The sequence below is a fragment of the Prionailurus viverrinus genome, chromosome E2 (assembly GCF_022837055.1).
Source record: "Prionailurus viverrinus isolate Anna chromosome E2, UM_Priviv_1.0, whole genome shotgun sequence".
In the NCBI taxonomy this organism is placed as follows: domain Eukaryota; kingdom Metazoa; phylum Chordata; class Mammalia; order Carnivora; family Felidae; genus Prionailurus; species Prionailurus viverrinus.
In genome coordinates this window covers 27,356,873-27,378,048 of record NC_062575.1, presented here as the reverse complement: position 1 = coordinate 27,378,048, position 21,176 = coordinate 27,356,873, and the positions used below count along the sequence as shown (strand labels likewise).

At 49.7% G+C, this 21,176-nt stretch overlaps 1 protein-coding gene across 3 annotated transcripts; it reads right to left on the bottom strand.

Annotated features, from left to right (window-relative positions):
• Positions 1–3,930: 3,930 nt before the first annotated feature.
• Positions 3,931–16,816, bottom strand: SLC38A7 (solute carrier family 38 member 7). Of its 3 annotated transcripts, none has more exons than XR_007147465.1 (14): positions 16,771–16,816; positions 16,063–16,196; positions 15,706–15,803; positions 14,290–14,693; positions 13,447–13,645; positions 13,066–13,210; positions 11,962–12,060; positions 11,326–11,383; positions 10,994–11,108; positions 9,480–9,627; positions 8,871–9,070; positions 8,128–8,534; positions 7,959–8,013; positions 5,820–5,899 (listed from the first exon to the last, which is right to left on the bottom strand). XR_007147465.1 is itself a non-coding variant. In XM_047836439.1 (13 exons), exons 4-13 carry the CDS (start codon positions 14,557–14,559, stop codon positions 5,797–5,799), a joined length of 1,392 nt encoding a protein of 463 aa, XP_047692395.1. In that variant the 5' UTR covers positions 14,560–14,693; positions 15,706–15,803; positions 16,063–16,196; positions 16,771–16,816; the 3' UTR covers positions 3,931–5,796. The 3 variants fall into 3 exon arrangements, 1 of the variants encoding a protein (XP_047692395.1); XR_007147466.1 differs by having other exon boundaries at positions 16,063–16,193; positions 16,771–16,806; XM_047836439.1 differs by lacking the exon at positions 8,128–8,534 and having other exon boundaries at positions 3,931–5,899.
• Positions 16,817–21,176: the final 4,360 nt, after the last annotated feature.

Sequence of the window (21,176 nt, the reverse complement as noted above, 5' to 3'; positions counted from 1 at the left end):
GAGCTTTAACTCACAAACCATGAGATCATAGCCTGAGCTGAAATCAAGAGTCATTTGGATGCTGAATTGACTGAGCCACTCAGGCAGCCCCCCACCCCCTGTTCTTTCTTTTAAGGTGAATTTGTCCATCTTGTCATTTTGGAGGAAGAAAACAACAACAACAACAGAATGAATTAAAAATAAAAAAATAGATAAAGGAAGTTAGATCCTATGTGTGTGTTGGTCAGCTTGTTAACAGAAGCTGCTGTGCTCTCTCCCTCAAATTACACAGTTGTTCTGTTAATCCTCGGATAGATTTCCTAGGTGTTCAAGGTGGTTTGATGTTGATCTGTGTTGGAGGGATGAGACTAGCCCAAAGTCCCTTTACTATTCCATCGTCTTAACTCCTCCTTTGATACATCAGTTTCATTTTTCATGGAAGAATGACCTAGTGAATCTAGTGCCTATTCCCTCCCAGGACACACAGTGTTCCTTCACAGGACAGTGTGTCAGCCTTCTTCCTGGCTACAATATCTCTCTCTGGCCTTCCTCTGTACCTATTGAATTTTTTTTCATTGTATCATAGCAATGAATTATTACCAAATCCGGATTTATAATATCTAATCTACATTAGCACATGTACCTACACAATTGGTTTGTGTGATTATTGCGGTCCTGACCCCAATATAGGGGCATCACTCAGGGGTACTAGGCAGCAGCTAAATTACCTAGTGACTCAGAGGACTGGAGTCTCCTCTCTTTCCTTTTTTTTTTTTTTTTTTTTTAAAGAGAGACATAGAGCAAGCTGGGGGAGAGGGGCAGAGGGAGAGGAAGAGGGAGAGGAAGAGGGAGAGAGAATCCCCAGCAAGCTCCACACTCAACACGGAGTCTGACTTGGGACTTGATTCCACAACCCTGGGATCATGACCTGAGCCGAAAACAAGAGTCAGAAACTCAACTGAGTCACCCAGGCGTCCCTGAAGTCTCCTCTTTCACAAGAAGAAACTACACAGAGGTGACCTCTATTGACCAAAAGAAGAAAGTACATTCACGCGCTTCCCTCCTTCCTTCCAGTACGGGGAAATAACCAACACAATCCTGGCCAGCTTCCAGGCACTTCACATATGTTATTATGCCATTTGTCCTTGGATTTGAAATATTTACATCTACAAGGTGGGCACCATCACTCCTACTTTAGAGTGGAGAAAAGCAGGGTTGAGACAAGTGAACTGATTCTCTGGGTTTCCACAGTATTAAGAAGCATTGCCGAGATCCACCTCAGGTCTATCTGAGGCTTCTAGAAGGCTTTGCTCCGTCCACCAGTCTCCTGCTACTCAAAGTGCGGTCCAAGCTCCAGAGCATGGGCAACACTGGGAGCATTAACAATACAGACTTCAGGCTCCCTAGATCTACTGAATCAGAACTTGTATCCTAAGGAGATAAAATTTTTGCATGTACATTAGGGGCACCTGGGTGGCTCAGCTGGTTAAGCATCTGACTCTGGATTTCAGCTTAGGTCATGATCTCACAGTCATGAGGTTGAGAACCCTGCTGGGGCTCAGCATGGAGCTTGCTTGGGATTCTCTCTCTCCCTCTCTCTGCCCCTCTCCTACTCATGATCTTTCTCTCTCTCTCAAAAATAAATAAACTTAAAAAAAATTTTGTATGTTGTATTAAAGCTTGAAGAGTACCCTGACTCCCAAGAAGCGGTAGGGAAATCCCAGTTTTTTGAGGAGACACCGAGTTCTCATATTTATTCTGTGAATGTCGATTTCTGGCTACAAAGCACTTCTGTCATTTTTCCTGTGCTGTCTTTACATTGGTTCCCCTTTTCCCTGGGAGGTAAATAAGGTCAGTGATTATCACTCCAATTTTAGAGCCGGGGAAAACAGAAGCCCAGAGGGGAGACGCAGTTTGCCCAGAGCCACTAGTCAGCAGGCATCCCAGTACTTGACAGGGATTGGCTGGGAGGATGATCCAAAGGTTCCAAGAACTGGTGTTGGTGCCAGCATGGGGGTATTAGGCTCCTGAGCTTGCCTTCAGGGGTCAGAAAGCACTAGGCTGGCTCTGAGAAAGCCTTCTGCTCACTTGTTTATCCACGCATGACAAGAGTGCAGTCGGACTTCAATTTTATTACCAATGTGTGTCCATGAGCAAACTATGTGATAGTCTTTCTTAGCCTTCCTCCAGAGCTGTTGCAAGGATCAAGAGAGGATGATGCAGGAGAAGTGGGGGCACAAAGGAAGAATTCAACAAATGTTCGTTGCTATTCATTCATTTGCTCCACAACTATAGGACACTTGCTTACAATGGGCCAGGCTCCAGACTAAGACACCAGATGGATAAGGAGTGTTAAAAACAATACCACAGGCCCAAGGTGGAGTCATTTGCCTCCAGGACAGCAAAATGAGACTTAATTGCAGTTTCAACCTCCCCAGAAATGTCTTAACTGATCAGTCAGGAATTTTCTGATCAGCACCAAAGGGGCAATCTGTCACCTGGGCCCTCTCCATCCCCCAAAGGAAGATGAGCTAATCCACCCAAGACCCCCTGCTCTTCCCTTTAAGTGAGGGTGACTTGGCCTGAAGCAATGCTTTCTTTTCATTGGCTAATAACCACCTTGTCCCACTCCCTTCCTGTAAAAACCTTCCATTTTGCACAACTCCTTGGAGCATCTCTGTACTTGCTAGACAGGATACTGCTTGATTCATGAATTCCTTAATAAAGCCTATTAGATCTTCCAGTTTACTCGGTTGAATTTTGTTTTTTAACAGGAGATATGCCCTTGCTCCCATGGAGCTTACAGTGCAACGGGGGAGATGTGATCAAGTGCCTACAAGTATGGGGGCGACACGACACGGGCAAAATCTTGAATATAATGAACAAATGATGAATCTGGTGTTTGGCCTTTAGCATAGATGTAACCTTTCCTTCTCTTTGTTCAGAGAAAGTGAAACCAAACCTCAAGTTCTCGTCCCCTAGTCCTCCTGTGAAGGGCGGCCCAAAGCTGTCTCACTCCTCCAGCCCTCAAAAGTACTAGGCCACTTCAGAAGTATTTTCTCCCTGGAGAGAGTCCCCACTCGCACCAGGAGGGAGGGAGTGTGGTGGAAGATGAGCTGGTTACACTCTACCCTGTGGGCAAGGGGGGGCGCCACTGAAGACCACCCCAGAATGCTCTAGTCTCATCCCTGTTGCTCTCCCACATCCAGGCGATACCCCACAGACAATGTTCTTCCAATACCAAGTGCACATGTAGTTCCCATGGCCTGGAAAGGTTTCCTCACCTCTCTTCATTTAATTCATTCCTACTCATCATTCAGGGGCCAGCTTAAATGTCACTTCCTCCTGGAAGCCTTCCCTGACTCCCCAGACAAGCTTCAGGCCCCCCAATAGAACATTCTATATGTTCTCCTGTTGGCACATATCACAATTTGCAAATAGATACTTGTGTGACCACTTGGTCTGAGGGTGGAGCCGCTGTCTGTTTTGCTCAGTTTACCTTCTTGCCAGCACTGAGCAGTCAGTACCTGGCTCCACTACCAGGACAACCAGGGGTTGCTCAACACATGCCTCTGAAAGGATGAGGGCGGATGCTCAGGAGTTGGAAGCTCACCCCAAAATGTGAGGTTGGCAAGAGACACACAGCACAGAGGCCAGTCTGAGGCCACATGGTGCAGGGAAGACACAAGCAGGACTTAAACCAAGGACAGGAGCCCAGGGTAAATCCCCAGGTTGGCAGGCAGGGCCTGATGGGATGTGGAAGAGAGGGGAGGCACCAAGAACCACTTGCATGTTCCCGTCTTGGTCAGGGGAACACGGCAGGACTCATCCCTGACAGGGGTCAAAGACGATGAAGCCAGAAGTGCCTGCCCCACCCCCTCCCCACCAGCCTACCTTCTTCCTGTCAGTGGTCTGGACTGTGTCCCCAGCACTGGACATAGGCCACACAGCTCAGCAGCACAGTCTCTTTTTATTAGCCATCCTCTCTGGTATGAATGTGCACAAGTAGAAAAGAAACAGTAAAATACCCTGGCTGGGAGGGCAGGGCAGGGGGCTCCTGAGCTTAGGTCACATGGCCAGATTCCAGCTCCTTTTCCTGATGGGTCTGTTTCTGTGCGAGGACTCCCCTTACACCCCCATCCCTTGACTGAACATGGATGGACACTGAAAGGACCTGGTGCTGTGCAGGGGGCGGAGAGAAAACAGCACAGGGGGTCTGGCTCCAGGGGCTGAGGGGCTGAGGGATGTGAAGAAAGGTGAGTCATCCAGTCCGGGACCTGAGCAGAAGCCCATCTGGCCGCGGCCAGTCTCTGCTTCTGTGGTCTCACTGCCCTGAGTGGAGGGCTGTGGGGTGGGGGTCCCTCTCACCCCTGGTACAGAGGTTTGGGGCAGGCAGGGCCAAGGAAATTCTACGAGTTCCAGGTAGAGGAGGCCTGATTCAATGCCTGGCATTGGTCAAAGTGAACAGCCAAGGAGGGAAAACTGGGAATTGAGAATGGGAGAAGAGTGTCCCTCCTCACCCCACCTGGGGTACAACCCACGTGTGACCTCGGTGTCAGGTCATTGAGGCCAGGTCTGGTGGGCTTGTGGAGCTGAGGAAGCTGACACGAGAGGGTTGGGCACACCTCCTGCCCCAGTGTTACATGAGCAGGAGAGACTGAGCTAGAAAACTGGGGGAGGGGCTGAAGAAATGTTGGGGGGAGGGAGCAGAGAAGATCTGGACCAGAAGGGAAACTTCTAGACCGGCGTGACTACACTCAAGTGCTGCCCAGTCAGTGACAACTCAGCTGCTCTTCTTCTCTGTGGGCTATCCTGCTGGGGTTGCCAGGGGAGAGGGGAGCAGAGGGCAGGCAGAGAGAAGCAGTCACTGAAAGAGAAGGTAACAGAGAGGCTCACCTGGACCCTGACCGGCCCAACCTGCATGGGTTTGAAAGATTCCCAGCCTTCTCTCTTACCCACCCTGTGCCACAGAAACGAGGGGCCCATCTGGAATCTGAGTAAGATAAACAGACTTCCTGCCAAGGGGAAAGCTAACTGAGGAGTACTCACAGCACCGTGGTGGCACGGGACGGCCCCTGTCCTTTGGGTCAGAGCCGGGCTGGCACCGTTTGTAAACATTAGACTTGATGATGTCTGGAGATGGAGGAGGAGAGGGATGCCTGGACCCTCAGCTTTGGGGAAAGAGGGTGAGGCCTCAAAGTCTCGGGAGATGTCAATTAGCCACGGAAAAGAGGTCTACAGGTTCACTTTGGACCCAGGCTGGGGGTGGAGAAGGCATGACTCTATCTACCTCTGTGCGTCTGTATGACTTTTGTGCTACCTTTGGAAATTGCCAGATCCCAGAGAAGTCACGGCTGGCCAAGCGGCTGCCCAACTGGAGCAGGCACTGAGTCCCGGGATAATGAGCACAGGTCCTGCTCAGGACAGGGTGCTCTGTTGAGTGGCCCTTTGCCCATACTTTCTCCAAAGGAAAGTCAGGCTGCGGTCTTTTTTCTGAGATGTTTTGATCCTCCTCACCCATGCTTTTCAGGGGTGGAGAAGTCGAGAGTTGAAGGACAGAGAAGGTTCTTCTGTGATACAAGACCTCCTCCCTCCATCCTGGAACTGCCGGGACTGGAGAGCAGGGGGAGCTGGGTCTGAGCCATCCAGAGGTGTGAGGCCTGATTTTACTCCAGAACCGTTCTTGGAAAAGGATGTCCAGATGTCATCCTACCAGCAGTTAGGAATGATGCTGGACTCAAGGTGACCCACAACTCTAATAAGAGATGGGCTCCTGGGTCCAGTGGCAAAGGCCATGTGTTGCCTGGGAGGCAGTGTTTATGCCAAGAGATCCACAAAGATGGCGTTGGCTGTGGTCTGGCCGAAGATGAAGGCTCCCAGGGTGACCAAGAGGACACCATAACTGACCAGCGCCCACCAGCTGTAAGGCAGGAGAGAGAGGCCTAGTCAGTCAACCTACCCTTGGCTTTGCAGACTTGTGTGTGTGTGTGTGTGTGTCAGTTAATTATTGTAATTACTTATAGCATTTCTCTAGTGAGTAGAGCACTTCCTACTTCTAAATGACTTTTCATACAAAGGTATGTGGGGCCAAGTGTAAGATCCAGTCCATGGGTCAGAAGACCAAGACCTAATGGAGCTCATTGACAGGTCACAGCAAGCCAAGGGCAGAACCAGGATTAGAATGCATGCCTCCTGATGGAAACATGTTCAGGAAAAAGCAGGTCACATGGAGTGTGATCCATTCCATTTACAAAAAAAAAGCACAGACATCTGCAAATATATATATCAAATATAGTGACAAGGCAGTAAGAGGATACAACAGGGTATTGACATTAAGATGACTCAAAATTTCTTCCTTACACTTGTACCTTTAAAGTTTTCTATAATGAATATTACTTCATTATAGAATGAAGTATATAGAATATGCAAATATAATTCTTTTTAAAAAGCTTACAAGCTGTTTTCAACCTCTGTACTATTCAAGGAAATGTGGATATTAAAACAATATTGTGTTTTTCATCTACTAGACTAACACAAATTTAAAAGGCTGTTCTGGGACGCCTGGTGGCTCAGTTGGTCAAGCGTGGGTTCGTGGGTTCAAGCCCTGCATAGGGCTCTGTGTTAACAGCTCAGAGCCTGGAGCCTGCTCAGATTCTGTGTCTCCCTCTCTCTGCCCCTCCCCAGCTCACACTCTGTCTCTGTCTCTCTCTCTCTCAAAAATAAATATTAAAAAATAATTTAAAAAAAAGGCTGTTCTAGACAATACTGGCAGGGGTGTGGAGAACAGGGTACCCTCACTCTACTGCTAGGACTCTAACTGGTTTTCTAGAGGGAAATTTGAACCCATGTGCAGAAGTAAAAATGAGCATGCCCCTTGATACAGCAACTTCTTTCTAAGAATTGATCCTAGTAAGATCCTTGAAACAGGTGTGTCAAGATGCACACGTATAAGAGTATTCACACATTCACACACTAGAACACTCCGCAGCCCTTAAAAAAGGGAAGAAGTGGATGGATCTTATTGTGCTGACGTAAAGTGATCTCTAACACACATGGTTAAGTGAAAGGAAGCAAGTGGTAGAAAAGCGTCTGGCATGAAGCCATTTTTGAAAAAACCAAACCAGACACAAAATTTCATGTGTTTGTGCATACGTATGCGTAGCTCTATATATTTGGACATGTATGCACACACAGAAACAACTAGAAGACCATACTGATGACAGAGAGCTCTCAGGAGAAGGGATGTGGTGGGGAGTGGGTTGTAGGGGCAAGAGGAACTTCCACTTTTTTCTCTAAAGTCCTTCAGTAGCATTTAAACTGTCACAGCTAGCATGTGCCACCCATTTCTTAGGTATTTAGACAACTCTTATGCCTTTTTAAAAAAAAAAATTTTTAACGTTTATTTATTTTTGAGACAGAGAGAGACAGAGCATGAACAGGGGAGGGTCAGAGAGACAGAGAGGGAGACACAGAATCTGAAACAGGCTCCAGGCTCTGAGCTGTCAGCACAGAGCCTGACGTGGGGCTTGAACTCACGGACCGCGAGATCATGAACTGAGCCGAAGTTGGCTGCTTAACCGACTGAGCCACCCAGGCGCCCCAAGCCTTTTTTTTTTTTTTTTTAAAGGTATGAGGTTTGTCTTGTTTTTAAAAATTTTTAATGTTTATTTATTTTTGAAAGTGCGCACGCGCATGAGTGGGGAAGAGGCAGAGAGACAGGGAGACACAGAATCTGAAGCAGGCTCCAGGCTCTGAGCTGTCAGCATAGAGCACGAAGCGGGGCTCGAACTCACAAACTGTGAGATCATGACCTGAGCCGAAGTCGGACACTTAGCCGACTGAGCCACCCAAGCGCCCCAAAAACTCTTCTGCTATTTTTAAGTCCACAGGTCTCTTGATCTCTCCCCGTTTTAAGCGCCCCTGCCCCTACCAGCCCATCCCTCATCTGGCACCTCCACACGCCCCAGGCTCTGCTTTACCTGGCTGGCTTGACTTCTTCCATCTCCGAGAGTTTGGCTTGAATGAGGCACAGCCCTGGAAGAGAAGACGTGGCCCCGAGAGCTCAGGCGGGCTCCTTCACTCAGGCCCACCCTCCCCCTTTACCAAGAGGTAGCAGTGAATGGAGAAAGGCCTGTGTTTACTCTTCACCTCTGCCCCACTCCACGCGCAGTCGGAGGCCTTGCATCTGCTCTCCCGGGAGAGGCCAGCATCTGACAGGCTCTCCTTGGGCTGCAGGCGAGCCCCAGAGCCAAAGGGGCAGCCACGGAAGGGGATTCAGCAGTAGCCCCCACCACCCCGAGGGCCCTTCCCAGGGCACTTCTGAGCAGATGTGGCCCCCCCTGCTCCTCGCAAAGTGGCAAGGACTTTCAAGTTGGTCTCTTAGAGAGAAATAAGCTGGGTACAGGCAGAACTCATGGCTGGGCAGGTGGGAGCACTTCTTGGGGATCCGGTGGCAGACTTGTGTCTGAAACTTGGGTCTCCCGACTTCTGTATCCGGGTGCTGCCTCCAGACCCTGGCACTCTCTGGGTTGTAATGGGCTGAACCAGCCGGATCCCTAACAGTCAGGCAGCAACAGAGAAGCGAATGAAAGGTTAAGAGTGTAGGCTGTGCACCTAGACAGACTTGGGTCAGAAAAGTTGTTACTCAATGGTTGAGTCTGTTTAACCTCCTCACATCTCATCAACAGAATGGAGATAACATCTATCCCTTCTTTTCAGGAGGGGCAGGGGTTAGCACAGAGCCTGAGGTGGGTGATTAGTAAGGGCTGGTGGTTACTCTCCTGGCAGGTAAGCAAGGGAGGAGTTGAGGCCGGGAGACCCTGGGAGCCAGTACTGCGTGGGCGGGGTGGGGGTGGGGGGGAGGTGTGCTGGGGGCGGGCACAGGTCCATACCTGGGAAGACAAAGATGAAGCAGGCAGCCAGGCCTCCGATGACTGAGATGACCTTGCCGATGTCAGGGATGAAGAGTGCCAGCAGCAGGGTGAGCAGGAACCAGACCAGAGTCTGGAGCACGCGTCGCCGCCGCTCCCGCCCCACGTCCTCCTCCACAGGCATCCCCTGGTAGCGCAGCCACAGGCCCTCGATCACCGCCCTGCCCACACAGAGAGTGTCTCATAGGCCCCCACCTCCGGTTCACAGAGCCAGACCTCTGAGTGCGTAGACTAGGGGTAAGGCCCTAAGCGCTGATCCTGTTTCCTGTTCTGTGCAATGGGTCCAGCAGTACTCTTGTGGTTGCCATGGGGACTGGACGGGATGGTGGATGTGATGTGCTTAGGGCCTGGCCTGGCCCAGGACATGCTCACCTCGTGGGAACTGATGCTATTATCCTCCTGAAAAGGAAGGGTCTGGGTACGCCAGAGGCTAGGTGTTCAGGGAAGGATCTGACTACAGGTTCTTAGAGGACACACAAAAGGCCAAAGGACTATGTTCAAAGGGCTCTCAGGGGTGCTGAGGAGTCCTGGTGAGAGGGAGCACTCCCATGGGGTGGGGAGGGGGCTCACCGCCCACAGAAGTGCAGGATGGGGTAGGAGGTGAGCACGCTCAGGATGATGAAGGCACGGGCAACAGCCACAGCCATGTCCTCCGAGGGGTAGGATAGGAGCACATCGGGGTCCACAGCAGCTCCAAAGGTCAGGAAGCCACAGATGCCTGAGGACAGGGACAAGAGGGCTGGCAGGGGCAATCCTGGGAGGGTGAGGGGGATGGACCATTTACTCCAGGCTGCAACTCAGATGGGGAGGGCGTTGGAGCAGCTCTGGAGGCTAAGAGGGTGTCAGGCTGGGACCCGAGGCTTTGTCCCTGACTTCTCACATCCCCTCCCCACTGCCACCTTTGTCATCCTGAGCTCACCCAGCATTTTCCTGTTTCGGAGCTTCTGCACTAACCTTCTGTCTGTCTAGCCCTTCACACCCCTATCTCTTCACTATTCAGGTCACAGCTCTGGTGTCCCCTCCTCAGAGAATGAGTCCGCCCTGCCCATCCACAATAACCCCTGACCTTGGGTGCTCACTCACAGCACCCTGCTCTATTTTCCTCAGCACTCTCCTGTGTGTGTGTGTGTGTGTGTGTGTGTGTGTGTGTGTGTGTGTGTGTGTTTTCCTTTTACACTTATTCATTGTGTATCTCTCCAGCCAGAACACAAGCCCTAGGAGGACAGGGACTTGGCCTATTTGCCGCTCTTGCTCTTGGCTTTGTCTTCAGAGGTAGAACAATGCTGGCCCCATAACACCTGTGGAAGGAATCACAGCCTGGTCTTCCTGTTCTGCTTTGACATCCAAACCATTCCCCGCATGGCACCCGCAGCCATGTTTTGTCGAGATGTGCCCCTGCTGGAAATGCTTCCTCTTGGGCTCCCCATAGTCCTCAGGCCCAACAGGACCTACTCTGGTCCCTGTCTAGCCTCCCTGCCTGCCCCCACCCCCAAATCACCCCACTCCAGCTGCACAGCCCTGTCTGTCCCTGCCTCAGGGGCCTGGCATTTCCAGCCTCTCTGTCTGCAACACTCTTCTCTCAGCCCTTCAGATGCTCGCTCCTCATCACTGGGGCTCCCTACATGCCACCCCCTCAGACAGGAGCCTCCTGTGAACCATGGAGGCTGTCACCACCTCTCCTAGTCCCACTCACAGCTTCCCTGTCTCACTGTTGTGGTGGCACTCCCCACTGTCTGGATGTCCTTACTGACTCCTGCCTTACTCTTGTAAGACTCTCTGGCTAGACTGTCAATTCCAGGTGACCAGGACCAGGTCTGTCAATTTTCACGGCATCCCCTGTGCTGGGAACAGTTCCCGGCACTCACGAGGCACTGACTGACAGCTGCCAAGTGAATGGGTGAATACATGTCTCTCATTTGGGGGGGAGGAGGCCCAAGGCAGCCCAGGTTCAAGCCAATGCCTACAGAAGTGTTTGATATGCTGGGAATGCTGGGCTGTCCCCAGGAAAGCTTGGCCAGAGGACTTGGAGACAAAGAGGAAAAGTGGGAGCACTCCAAGCCCAGCCGTCAGAGGGGAGCACTCACCCGTGCCCATGTAGACAGCGAGGGCTATGACCATGGCAGCTGTCACCACCCCACCCCAGGTCTTCACCTTGGGCTGCCGCATGCTATTGAAGACTGGCACACTGCTCACGTGGCACTGTTAGGGTGAAGGTCACAGTTATGGTGGGGAAGTGACCCCTTCCCAGTTTCCAGAGGGAGGCAGTTTGGGGACAAAGGCACCAGGGAAAAGGGACAAGTCCCAGTGCTCTGACTCTGTCTTTCCTCCCAGGATGTCCCCATCCTCCCTATAATGTGGGTTCCTGCCCAGGGTGGGGAGTGAGCTAAGAGGACAACAGGAACCTTGCAACCGGCACCTGAAATCCGAAGCAGATGGTGGGCATAGCATTGAACACGGCTACCCAGGAAGCTGGCCTGTGGACAAACACACAAGAGTCTGTTGCCTGTGAATCCCACAGAGCCACCAACCACCCCATGTCCTTACTCTTCACTCATCCCACCATGGCCTCCACCAACCACTATTCTACATATTCAACCCCCTTAAGTCTGGAAACAGGGAGAGGGCACATCTCCATTTCACAGGTCAGTACACTGAGACTCTGGAAGACCCTCCTGGGACCAAAATCCAGAATTTCTGGTTGCTGCACTGGAGTTGCTTTCCTTTTTCTTTCAAAAACAAGAAACTTTTTTTTTTTTTTAAATGAGAAAACAGATTCATCCTCATACAGAAATTACAGATAAGGACAAGTTGCAAAAATGTGCAATTCCACCCTGGTAGTCTCCATAACTGGAGGCCAAGTCTTACAATGGCTTATCTGCTGGATATTGGATATTGGATGTTGGTTCTCACTCTTGCCTCCTTTCTCCAATGACCAACAAGTCAAGCTCTGGTGACCTAATGAGCTTTAAAAAGAGCACCTGTATGGCCTTTTGATGTCTGACCCAGTACTTCCTGGAGCCCAAGTAGGGGCTTCCTTGGGGTTCTTACCCACCTAGTCAGGATGTCCCCTGGGGTCATCTCTTTATCTGGCCAGATATATTTGATGATAATGATGGCAGTGACGTACCAGGTGCCCACGACGCTCAAGAAGCTGCCAGAAAGAATGGTTTGAGTTTCCTCTTCCCCAGCCCCAGCTGCCCTCTCTCTGATTCCACCCTAGGGGTATCTACCCTCAGCTCTAGTGACCACAGTGTCTACTGAATAAATTGGGAGATTATTCCAAACAAAGATTCAAAAAATGCATGAGAAATAACCTTTAGAGGGGTGCCTGGCTGGCTCAGTCAGAAAAGCATGTGACTCCTGATCTTGGGGTCATGAGTTTGAGCCCCATGTTGGATATATAGATTATTTATTATAGATAAATAAACTTAAAAAAAAAAAAGAAATAGGTTTTAGAGAAACCAGTCACAGCTTGGAGGGAGCTGGACCGCAAGAGGGGACCAGACTAACATTTCTGACCATTAGGAAATGCACTGGTTCAGCTTAGAGGTCTGGGCTTCAAAGCATATGTGTTTCTTCCATCAGTGCAGCCCTCACTTGGTGACTGCTACAAGGGCCTTTGAGAAGTAGGAGCCGCTGGAGGTAAAAGGGCTGAAGATTCAAATACGGGGATGTCAACATTAAAGGGGACCTTGGAGACAGCCAAGTGTGACCCTGCCAATTGTGGATCACAGGAAATGGCTCAGAATTACACAGCTTTTCAGACCCTGAGCCAGGAAGCCAGTCCTGTCCCTTCATACTAAGCTGCATGGAAGATGGGGCCAGGCTTGACAATTCCAAATGATAAAAAATCCCCTCCTCCCTGCGAAAGCCAAGGTCCTGGCCTGGAAGCTCCTTTCACACTCCTGATAACCACCTATCTCTTCTGTGACAAGGACATTTGGAACAGGATCTCTCACTATGCAAAGGGCCACTGTCTCCCTTGATGCAGACACAAAAGGAAATCTTATGCTGGTGGCCTTGCGAGCCGTGGTCCACACTGCCTTGCCCACTTTGGCTGCCCCAGAAGGAGAGGGGTTCTCTAGCAGTGCCTGGGCCTTTAGCTGTGTGTGATTAGAGCTTCTGTCTGGCCTGGGTTGGGGTGGGGCCTCCGAACCTGGCATACTTCTGGAAGCCGATCTCTCTGGGGATGGAAAGGGGCAGGATGAAGAGGAAGGCAGTGAGGCTGATAGTGAACTTTCGGTCTGTGTACCAGGAGCTGCTGCCGGCTCCCTCAGGCTCCTTTGCCATCACAGCTATAACTGCACAGGGAGGAAGGAGGGAATGTCATGCCAGGCTCCTGCAGGCTGTGGCCCTCCTGCTCTGCTCAGCCTCAGGGCCTCCATCTGTCTAATGGGCTCAGCAGCCAGGAGGGAGGATTCACGGAAGAAGGCTCGACCCAGGCTAGGCCTTGGGCAGGTGTTGGTGCCCATTCCTCCACCCAGGATCCCGAGGGCCGAGCGGGAGGGATGAAATAGGTACTGAGGGGGAACCTCACTCTTGTCTTGTTGGTCCCCGATGATGATGAGGAAGGCGATGCAGGTGCCGAAAGTGTAAATGGCAATGGTCACCTCACACAGCACGCCTGTCAGTTTGCCACACACAGCCCACACCACCTCCTGGTAGGTCCTCTCATTGCTGGCCTGGGAGCAGTAGGCCAGGATGACGAGGCCGCTGATGATGAAGACCAGCATGCCCTGCAAGCAGGACAGAGCCACAGGGTGTGGGACAGGCCTGGCAACAAAGGGCAGCCTGATCTTGCTCAGCATTTACTAGGCCAATGCCTACCGCCAGTTTGGTAAATAAGCCTCATCTTGTAGGCAACTTTACCAGATTGCTGGAGGCTGCCAAGTTGAGATTTTCTTTAAAAACAGAAGAAGTTTTGTGGAAAATTTCAAATACACACAAGAGGGACAAAATGGTATCATGAACCGCCATGCACCCATCACTCAGCTTCAAAAATAATCAACTCATGGCTCATCTTGTTTCCCTCTGCCACTCTGGATTACGTTGAAGGAAATACCAGCTATCAAATCATTTCACCAGTAAATATTCCAGCACGTAATTCTAAAAAGTAAGAGCCCACTTTTTAAACATAAACTACAAAATTATTAAATATGCAGTCGATGTCCAAACTGCTGGGAAGCCTTCTGCAGCCTCACCTGGCCTCAGATGTAAGAGTGCTGGGATAGGTTAGTAATGTCTGCCAAGGGTGAGGGTGGGAGCAGTGGTAGCCTGTGTCATTGATTGACTATCCTTGAGGTAAAGCCTCCCTTCCAAGGTAAAGAGCTCAGACCCAACACCTGAACTGCATTTCTGCCCTTAAGGCCAGCACACTCACCATCTGCAGTGTGATGCCGGCTGCCACGCCCCCTGCAGTGCTGAAGGCCGCCGGGAAGTTGAGCAGCCCTGCACCCAGGCAGGCATTGACGACGATGAAGATGGCCCCAATTGTGGAAGTGGTGCCTCTGCCCAGACTCTCAAGAGACGCCTCCCCTTCACTCTTGGGGGCTGTGTCCACGCAGGGACTCTGCAGCAGACGGGCCCGCTCCCCGGAGTCCGTGCTCAGACCCCACTCGCCAAGGTCATTGTTGATGCTGACCTGGGCCATGGCACTCGGAGCCCTCTTCCCACGGGGTCTGTGGATTCTGCCTCACAACCACATCCCCTGGGCAGCTGGAGGGCGGCACTAGCCTGTTTGGGGCTGTTATCCTAGGAGGCCTGTGAGCTCTGGCTCTTCTCAACCTAGATGGGAAACACAGGTACTACTGTTATCCTGAGATGGGCACAGAACGCTGAAACAACATTCCCAAGGTCATATGGCTGACATTCAAACCCAGGTGTGCCTCTGCAGAACACTGCATTTGGGTGTCACAGTGTATGGTGGCAGAGGCAGAAATATATCTGATGTAAAGCCTGCTTGCTTCAGGCTTAGAGACCCATAGGTAAATAAGTCCTAAACCTAAGAGAGCGGAATACTAACACATCAGCACTACGGAGAGGCTACACTCCTGTTGGGCAGAAGTATCTTGGACATATCTTATCTCATTCAGTCCTTATCACAGTGGTCATAAGGCTCAGAGAGATCATATCGTTGACCCAGGGTCACATGCTAGCAAAAGGCAGAGCAGGATTTGGGTCTAAATCTATCTGGCCTCTGGGGCGCCTGGGTGGCTCAGTCGGTTAAGTGGCCGACCTCGGCTCAGGTCATGATCTCACGGTCCGTGGGTTTGAGCCCCGCGTCGGGCTCTGTGCTGACAGCTCAGAGCCTGGAGCCTGTTTCAGATTCTGTGTCTCCCTCTCTCTGACCCTCCCCCGTTCATGATCTGTCTCTCTCTGTCTCAAAAATCAATAAATGTTAAAAAAAAAAAAATTTAAATCTATCTGGCCTCCCAGCCTGTTTCCACACCACAGGGTTTGCAATTGCAGCCCTCACCTAGAAGTGTGGGTATTGCAATATATTACAGTCCAACATACTGCCCTCTAGCCCAGAGTCTAAATTCTGTGCAGCTTTCAAAGCCCTTGAAAATTCAAGGCTAACTCTCACTCTTCTCCCTTGTGACTGACCTAACCATTGCCTATCAGAGAGGCGTCTCTCTGATGCCCTCAGCACACTGAGGGGTTTAGAATGGCTAATGAGGCCACCGCCCACCCCCAGGTCGTCGGATGCTTCTCATTGCTTCTCCTGGTGATGGATGAACAAAGGTGGGAACCATACGCTCATGAGAGGGAAAACAGAGAGTTTGGGTGCTCTCACCAAGCATGCAACCAAGGGACACAGCTCCAGAGGAAATATCTCTACTGCTGGCTCCAAGTCCAGAAAGATCAGATGCCACAGGCTTCCTCTTATGCAACCTGTTACTCAACCAGTAACACAGCAAAAAAAAAAAAAAAAAAAAAAAATCAAAGCTGTGAGTAGTGGAGGCAGAGAGCTCTGGGCTCCCAGGTTTCCAGCATAGCTCAAGAAAGAGCCCTGCAAAGTCAGCGCTCCCAGAGCTGTGAGACCCCCTCCTCCACCCTGCTCACATCTCAGACACAGAGGTCTCTGCACTGGTCCAAGATCTCTCGGCTATCCTTCCATGCGAAGTCCCCGGTTCCATTCTCCCCACCTTACCTTCTCCTTCTGCCTGATGGGCTATGGTGGAGGGTGGGTTGTCCTTACAGCTCCTTCTCGAAGATCTGGGATCTGATTTGCCTCACTTCCCTCTCTGGCCCCAATTTCTTCTTCAAGACTTTATCTAAAATCTGCTGTCAGTGGAGAGAAGAGTGTGAGCTGTTTCTGCGCTGGTCAGCAGAGCGTCAGCAGCTCTGACGCTAACTCAGTAATGGAGCACCAGATCAGTTAGAGGAACAGGCCCAGGGAAGGAAAGAGGCTGGACTAATGTCACAGCAGATAGTCGGCAGAACCAGAAGAATGATGTCCACAGGCTCAAGGCCAGAGCTGTAACCATTGCAATAGGCCCTCTCAGATCCCAAACGGAGCGGGTTCCCAGTCCAGTCTGGGGCTGGATTCCAGAAATAAGCAGGGAGGGCTGCACTGGGAGGTGGGTTAGGGCGCACCCGGCGCGGAGGGGAAGATCCCCAGGCCCCAAGCCAGGCGAGTGGGCTGCTGTGAGGTAAGCTAGGAAGGCGCTTCAGGCCTAGCACTAGGTGGAAACAGCCCGAACTACGGCGCCGCGGCAAAGCCGGTCCTCTTGAGGGCTGGCGGGGGACCGACGACGCCGGGCTTCGGAGCCCCGCACGGAGTGGGCAGGGCTCTAGACAGCTGGGGTCCGAGACTTAACACTTCCACCCTCCACCGCCTCCACCTCCTACCACCTACCTAAGGTGCTTCCCACCCGAACCGGCTGCAGAGACACGTGAGCCGAGGTCACATGACAGGCAGGGCTCAGGCGGGCCGCGGGAGACGCTGGAAGTTGTAGTTTTCTGTAGGCTTTAGGCTTGGACAGCAACGGCCCTCTGAATCCTCAACCACACATTTGCTGCGAGCCACTCTCCGCTCCCAGACCACCATGCATAACCTGTTAGTTATATCTATCTATCTATCTATCTATCTATGTGTATCTATACATATATACACATATATACATATATATACGTATATATGTATACATACACATATATATGTATATATATATATATATGTTTTTAATGTTTATTTATTTTTGAAAGAGAGAGACAGAGCACAAGCAGGGAGGGACAGAGAGAGAGGAAGACACAGAATCCAAAGCAGGTTCCAGGCTCTGAGCTGTCAGCACAGAGCCTGACACGGGGCTGGAACCCTCGAGACCCGTGAGAGCATGACCGGAGCTACCCAGTCTTCCCTATCCTGTTAGTTTTAATCCTGGTCTCTTAGCCAAAGCGAAACATTCCTCCTTCCTTTTAGGAAGAACATTGGGAGCTTTGGTGTCTTTGCCAGGCCCAGGAACTGGACAAAAGCGATTTGGCCTCATTATCCTCCTGTGTCTCCCTCCTGGCCGCAGACCCGTAACCAGTGACCCTGGAGTTTCTTTCACTGACAGTGAGGGACCACTTTTACCCACTTGAGCTGTGTGATCTTTCCTGTGAGAGGACTGGTTCATGGCCATAACCTCAGGGCCTAGATGCTAAAACAGTTTCTGAGGTATCTAGTTACTCATATAAAAAAATATTTGTGGAATGAGGGAATGGGTGTCCAGAGCCCTGGCTTCTGTTCCTGTTTGTGTGCAACATTTTCAAGTTGTCACGTAATCTTTGCCATTCCAATGTCCCGGGTCTGTCTTATGAGAATATGCTCTCCACTACATGTATCTGTCCATGAATCAAGATCCTCATTGATGAGGCAACACAGGAAATACCACATAACCCAAGTCATCTTTAACTGAAATTTTTATTGAGATCGCTGTGGATTCATATGCAGTTATAAGAAATAATATGGGGGTGCCTGGGTGGCTCAGTTGGTTAAGGGTCTGACTCTTGATTTTGGCTCAGGTCATGATCTCATGGTTGGTGAGACCAAGCTCTGCGTTGGGCTCCGTGCTGACAGTGCAGAGCCTGCTTGAGAGTCTATCTCTCTTGTCCCTCCCCCCTTGCTTCTGCTGTCTCTCAAATTAAATGAATAGACTTAAAAAAGCAAAAACAGGGGCACTGGGTAGCTCAGTCAGTTAAGCGACTGACTGCAGTTCAGGTCATGATCTCGCAGTTTATGGGTTCGAGCCCCATGTCAGGCTCTGTGCTGACAGCTCAGAGCCTGGAGCCTGTTTCAGATTCTGTGTCTCCCTCTCTCTCTGCCCCTCCCCTGTTCACGCTCTGTCTCTGTCTCAAAAATAAATAAACATTTAAAAAAATTAAATTAAAAAAAATGGAATCAAACAGTTTGTAACTTAGGACTGGTTTTCTGTACTTAATTCCCAGAGACACATCCAAGTTGTCGTGTATGTCTTATTATTGAGTAGTATTTCGTGGTGTGTATGCACCAGTTTGTGTAATCACTTGCTGAAGGATAGCTGAGCTGTTTGCAAGTTTTGTTTTGTTTTTTAAGAAATTGCTACACTCAACAGGCGGCTCTCGAACTCAACTCTGAGATCAAGCTTCCCATGCTTTTCCCAACTGAGCCAGCCAGGCACCCCTGCAAGTTTTTGAAACAAATAACTTTATTGAGCTTCATTATGCATTTTAACACAAGATTCACCCTTGTAAAGTGTCCAATACAGTGGTGTTTGCTATGTTCAGAATTTTGCAACCTACCCAGTCTCAGAGCATTGTCATCACTCTCTCAAAAACTCTGTAATCATTAGTAGTCACTTTCTACTCCTCCTTCCTGTAGGCCCTTGGAAACTACAAATCTACTCTGCTTCTATGGAGTTGCCCAGTATTGCCATTTCATAAAAATAGTCACTTGTGACTTTTTCTCGAATATGTGACTTTTAAATAAATATTTATTTTGAGAGAGAGAGAGAGAGAGAGAGAGAGAGAGAGAGAGAGAGAGAGACAAGTGAGGGAGGAGCAGAGAAAGAGGGAGACAGAGAATCCCAAGCAGGCTCTATGGTGCCAGAGCAGAGGCCGATTCAGGGCTCCAACTTACAAACCTTCAGATCATGACCTGAGCAGGAACCAAGAGTCAGACACACTTAACTGACTGAGCCACCCAGACAACTCCCCTTTTTTAAAGTAGGCTCCACGCCCATTGTGGGGCTTGAACTCATGACCCTGAGATCAAGAGTTGGATGCTCTACCAACTGAGCCAGGCAGGTGCCCATGACTTTTTTTTTAATTAGAAAAGAGAAAATTTTAAAAGTAATACAAATAACTTAAGGTAAAAGTGAACATAATTGTACAGTGATCCTTAGAGAATGAACATGTAGGATTTTTAGATGCATCCAAAGAACATCCACCTCAGAGAGATTGACCTGTGACTTTATCACATATATTTTGCCTTCTTTCACTCAGCATACTGTTTTCAAGATTCACCCATGTTGAGGAATATATTAGCACTTCATTCCTTAAAATTTTTTTTTTAACATTTATTTTTAAGAGGGAGAGCATAAGTGAGGGAGGGGCAGAGGAGAAAGAGAGAGAAAGAGAGGGAATCTGAAGCAGGCTCCACACTGTCAGTGCAGCACCCAAAGTGGGGATTGAACTCATAACTGTGAGATCATGACCTGAGCCCAAGTCAGACACTTAACTGACTGTGCCACCCAGATGCCCCTGGACTTTGGTTGTTTAGATGTAAGCTTGAAGCAGTCTAGGAATACCCAAGGACTGGTCCATGGGTCAGCTATACGTGAACCACCTAGAAAGTTTTTTTTTTATTAAAAAAAAAAAAAAAAAAAAAGATTCCCAAGCCTTATCTCAGACATATTGAGTCAGAATGCCCAAAGGTAAGACCAGGAACCAATATTTTAAAAATCAATCCAGGGGCGCCCGGGTGGCTCGGTCGGTTAAGCATCCGACTTCGGCTCAGGTCATGATCTTACGGTCCGAGTTCGAGCCCTGCGTCGGGCTGTGTGCTGACAGCTCAGAGCCTGGGGCCTGTTTCAGATTCTGTGTCTCCCTTTCTCTCTGCCCCTCCCCTGTTCATGCTCTATCTCTGTCTCAAAAATAAATAAACGTTAAAAACAAAAATTTAAAAATCAATCCAGTTTGGGGGATGATTAGACCTTAAATTATAACAGAACAAAGGCAAGACTATTCTGAGTGGGCAATTTCCTCCATCAGGTGGAAGAATGTTAACATTTTAGACTCTAAGAAACCAGGAAAAGGTGAAGCAAACAGCCTGGACAGTGGAGAGAAGCATCAGGTTCACATCCCCCAGCTCTGTTTTCAGTGAGGAACGGGACTTAGTCCAGTCCAGGGTGAGCTGGTAATACATGGGTTTAAAAATAACAAGTCAGCAGGGCAGTTAAGTTCCTTTTTTGGTTGAGGTTTTGGCAGCCAACCTTCAACCTTTCAGCTCCAGACAAGGAGACTTAAAGCAGTTTCTCCTAACCTAGGCAGTTAGTTCCTTTATGGATCAATTAATGTTCATTTTATTTAAAGATATTTCCAAAGACATCCAGTGATCCAGTCCATTCACTTTTCCTTTTACCACCGTGGTGTTTCCATTAGCAGAGGAGCCAAGGGTCAGGAGTGACCTCCCCATGCACTGTGTCCCTCAGGGAGTGAGGAGAAACAAGAGCCCACTTTCCCCTCCCAACAACTGTCAGAACACCGTGGATGGCCTCTGAGCCTGACTCTTGTTCCACTGTCTGTCTGGCCAGTAGCCGTCCCATCTTGAATGGCTCCTAGCACGAAGCAGAGGGGACAGAATAGCCTTGGGTAGCACTGATGCTAAGCAGATGCCACTAGTGCGAGAAGTCTGCTGACAGAGCACAGGACTTCAGGCTAAAGGCCCCACACTGGCAATCTATTGCTTGCATCTTGCTTACAAATCATTAAAAAAAAATTGAATTAGTTACCAACTTTTAAGCATCAATTGGCCTCCCACAAAAACAAGGATTTTCATTTTATTAAAAAAACTTAAGACCCACAACCCTAAACTTTTGGTTCTCGCAGTGCTGTCACTTCCCTGCCAGTCAATATTGAGACGAAGGCTGCTTACCAGTCATGATCTCATCTCTAGTTCACATCAGTTTTAATTTACATTCACTGTTTATATTACCTGCTTAGCTCCTGTAGACACCTAGTCACCACTGCCCACCCACCCCCCTTCTTCATCCCTGCTCTATCTATAGGTTCCTTTGAGGTATT

Bases quoted from the DNA above. Each gene is read 5' to 3' on its own strand.
- SLC38A7 (XM_047836439.1), bottom strand. From the start codon at position 14,559: ATGGCCCAGGTCAGCATCAACAATGACCTTGGCGAGTGGGGTCTGAGC. The intron at 13,211-13,446 runs GTGAGGTTCCCC...CTCCCTGTGCAG, and splicing joins CGGGGACCAACAAGACAAGA to TTATAGCTGTGATGGCAAAG. The intron at 11,384-11,961 runs GTGGGTAAGAAC...GTTTGTCCACAG, and splicing joins CCAGGGGACATCCTGACTAG to GCCAGCTTCCTGGGTAGCCG.